Source organism: Scardinius erythrophthalmus, assembly GCF_964197995.2.
Source record: "Scardinius erythrophthalmus genome assembly, chromosome: 18".
NCBI lineage: Eukaryota > Metazoa > Chordata > Actinopteri > Cypriniformes > Leuciscidae > Scardinius > Scardinius erythrophthalmus.
The window spans coordinates 1345060-1347559 of record NC_138238.1 but is presented as its reverse complement, the minus strand read 5'-3'; the positions used below and the strand labels follow the sequence as shown (position 1 = coordinate 1347559).

The 2500-nt window shown below is 37.4% G+C and overlaps 2 protein-coding genes across 2 annotated transcripts in view; one reads left to right on the top strand and one right to left on the bottom strand.

Moving 5' to 3' along the window:
- The window catches only part of cyp4f3 (cytochrome P450, family 4, subfamily F, polypeptide 3), a 15577-nt gene extending 14705 nt beyond the window's left edge, over positions 1–872 (bottom strand). Inside the window, exons 1-2 of the mRNA XM_081392374.1 lie at positions 797–872; positions 430–628 (exon numbers count right to left, since the gene is read on the bottom strand). Coding sequence (XP_081248500.1) covers positions 430–621 — 192 coding nt within the window. The 5' untranslated portion in view covers positions 622–628; positions 797–872. The remainder of the gene's footprint in view (positions 1–429; positions 629–796) is intronic.
- Positions 873–2285: 1413 nt separating this feature from the next.
- syde1 (synapse defective Rho GTPase homolog 1) overlaps positions 2286–2500 on the top strand; it is a 24545-nt gene continuing 24330 nt past the window's right edge. The window contains exon 1 of the mRNA XM_081393623.1: positions 2286–2500. This exon is cut by the window's right edge and continues 32 nt beyond it. Coding sequence (XP_081249749.1) covers positions 2448–2500 — 53 coding nt within the window. The 5' untranslated portion in view covers positions 2286–2447.

Below are 2500 nucleotides of genomic sequence, written 5' to 3'. Positions count from 1 at the left end.
TATCTTACACATCTACAGATGCTAAATGCATGAGCTCAAACACACAGAGGCACGACTATAACAGGAATAGCTGTAACAGTATGACATCGCAATGCTAAATGTCAAAAATGCACAAATAACAGAAGTTCATGTGCAATACATGTCACATGTAGGCTAATAATAACAACAACAGTAAATTATGCATAATTACATGCAACTAACCCTCAACCGAATTCTTATCATAACCCTATAGTAGGTGTAGCTGCTTAATTTTAATCAGTACTTAAATATATAATTACACTGTAACAATGACACCTTAAAATTAAGTGTAACCGATACTTTTATGGTAATTAATGCTGAATATATGTGTGTGTCTCGGGTGATTGTAAATTACCTTTATATATATGTATATGTTTATGTAATATGTGTCTCAGATGCAGGTAGACTCACTAGTCCCATGTGTCCCATGATCCAGCTTCTCAGCGGCGGCTGCTTGAAGCATCGCAGCGCGCGCCGTCGGAACTCGACACGAGCCGCGAGCGCGCACAGGAGCGCGGCACCGGAGAGCGCGAGGACCCCGAACACCGAGCACCTGTTGAGCAGCGCGTGCACGACCCCGATCAGACCCATCGACACCATCATCCAGAACCTGAGGAGAAAGGCACCTGTCACCACGTCATCGCGGGTCTAATGTGCGCCGATCAAATATGAAATATTAAAATCATATAGGCTACGGACAGTGACGCGTTCTCATCCAGGCGTTTAGAAACGCTATCAACACACTTATGCACTCTTTAAAATGTCACATTAATAAGACCTGTAAGACGAGCTGCTGAAGTGTGTCTAGTCAAATGAAGTTCTGCAGTTCCGGGTCCTGATGCATCATCATCATTATCATCATTATCACACATGCAGCATATGATGTATTAATCACTGTACCGCATACATGATTAATAAACGGTCACGTGATTCATGCACATCACTGAAGGTTTATGAAAACATATTTTGATCATCAAGGTGCAGTACAGAAAATGCTCAGATGCTCCGCACATACTATTCTATAAATAAATATTAATATTCATAATATTTTATTTATTTAACATTATATATTTGAATTTTAATCCAATACAAACTCGAATAAATATACATGAGATTAATGAAAGTGGTTCCGGTTACAGTATGTTATTTACAAATTTGTGTTGTGCAGATGTTTAGTTTTATATAAACCCAACCGGTAGATGGCGCTGCTGTCACGTGAGATTCTCAGCCAATCGAACTGCTCATATCCTCCTGGGACTGTAGTGGACATTATATTTGAGTGAATTTCTCTGACATCATACATGTCACATGTCACATGACCTGGGTGTCCTGTAAAGAGCACAATCAGGACTTTTCAGAGACACCAGAGGTTTGGAGGTTTCACCATGAAAACAACTTCTCCTTGGTCTTTAAAAATGACTGACATTAATTTAGTGATCAAATGTAGCACTCTTATGGAAATATGATAATATATTGCAATTATAATTTAAAGCAGACTACTTTTCAAATTGTATTTCATAAACCAACAGGACTTAAATCATGTTTATCAGGCATTCTGAGAGACACAACAAGTGAATATGGAAATAAATTATACATCAATATTCCTATGAAATATTAGATAGTATTATTAAAATATTGCTAACTATTACTCCAATTATTACACTTCTTTTTTCATTAAATGTTGCTCCAAGAACACATTAATGTGCACATTAGATACAGTGTATAGATACATTGCATTAAATGAGAATATTCATTTATGGCCATTTACCCACATATTGCATAAAGTAAAATGGTGCATCAATTCATTCCATTATATCTTTCATAAAATAGTTGAGAATCATCTTTATACAAATTTTAGTTAAAATAAATCATGAAACCCCAACATTTATTGGTGATTGAAAAAAAAAATCCCATTGTTTTTGCCTATAAATATAATTTTATGTCATTTGAATTTTTTGACAAATGAGTCCTGGTGTCCACTACAGAGGACATAGCATAACGTATGAATAAAATATCATATTTCAAAATATGATATTTATCTATCTATCTATCTATCTATCTATCTATCTATCTATCTATCTATCTATCTATCTATCTATCTATCTATCTATCTATCTATCTATCTATCTATCTATCTATCTATCTATCTATCTATCTATCTATCTATCTATCTATCTATCTGCACACTGACAGCAGACTGTAAACTACATTTCCCATGATGCCCCGCGGTGCGCGTGAGAGTCTCTCAGCTCTGGAATGTGTGGAATGTGTTTCCTGTGTTTGGCATCATGAGCGCGAGAGTCTCTCCGGTTTCCCGTGAGTTTCCACGGAGTTTGAGTCCGGCAGAGGAGCTGAATGAGTGTGTGGAGTTTGAGTCCGGCAGAAGAGTTGAATGAGCGTGTGTGTGGAGTGTGTGTGTGGTTTCAGTGATGGCAGAGCCGCTGCTCAGACGAACCTTCTCCAAACTCCGGGCGAAAGAGCG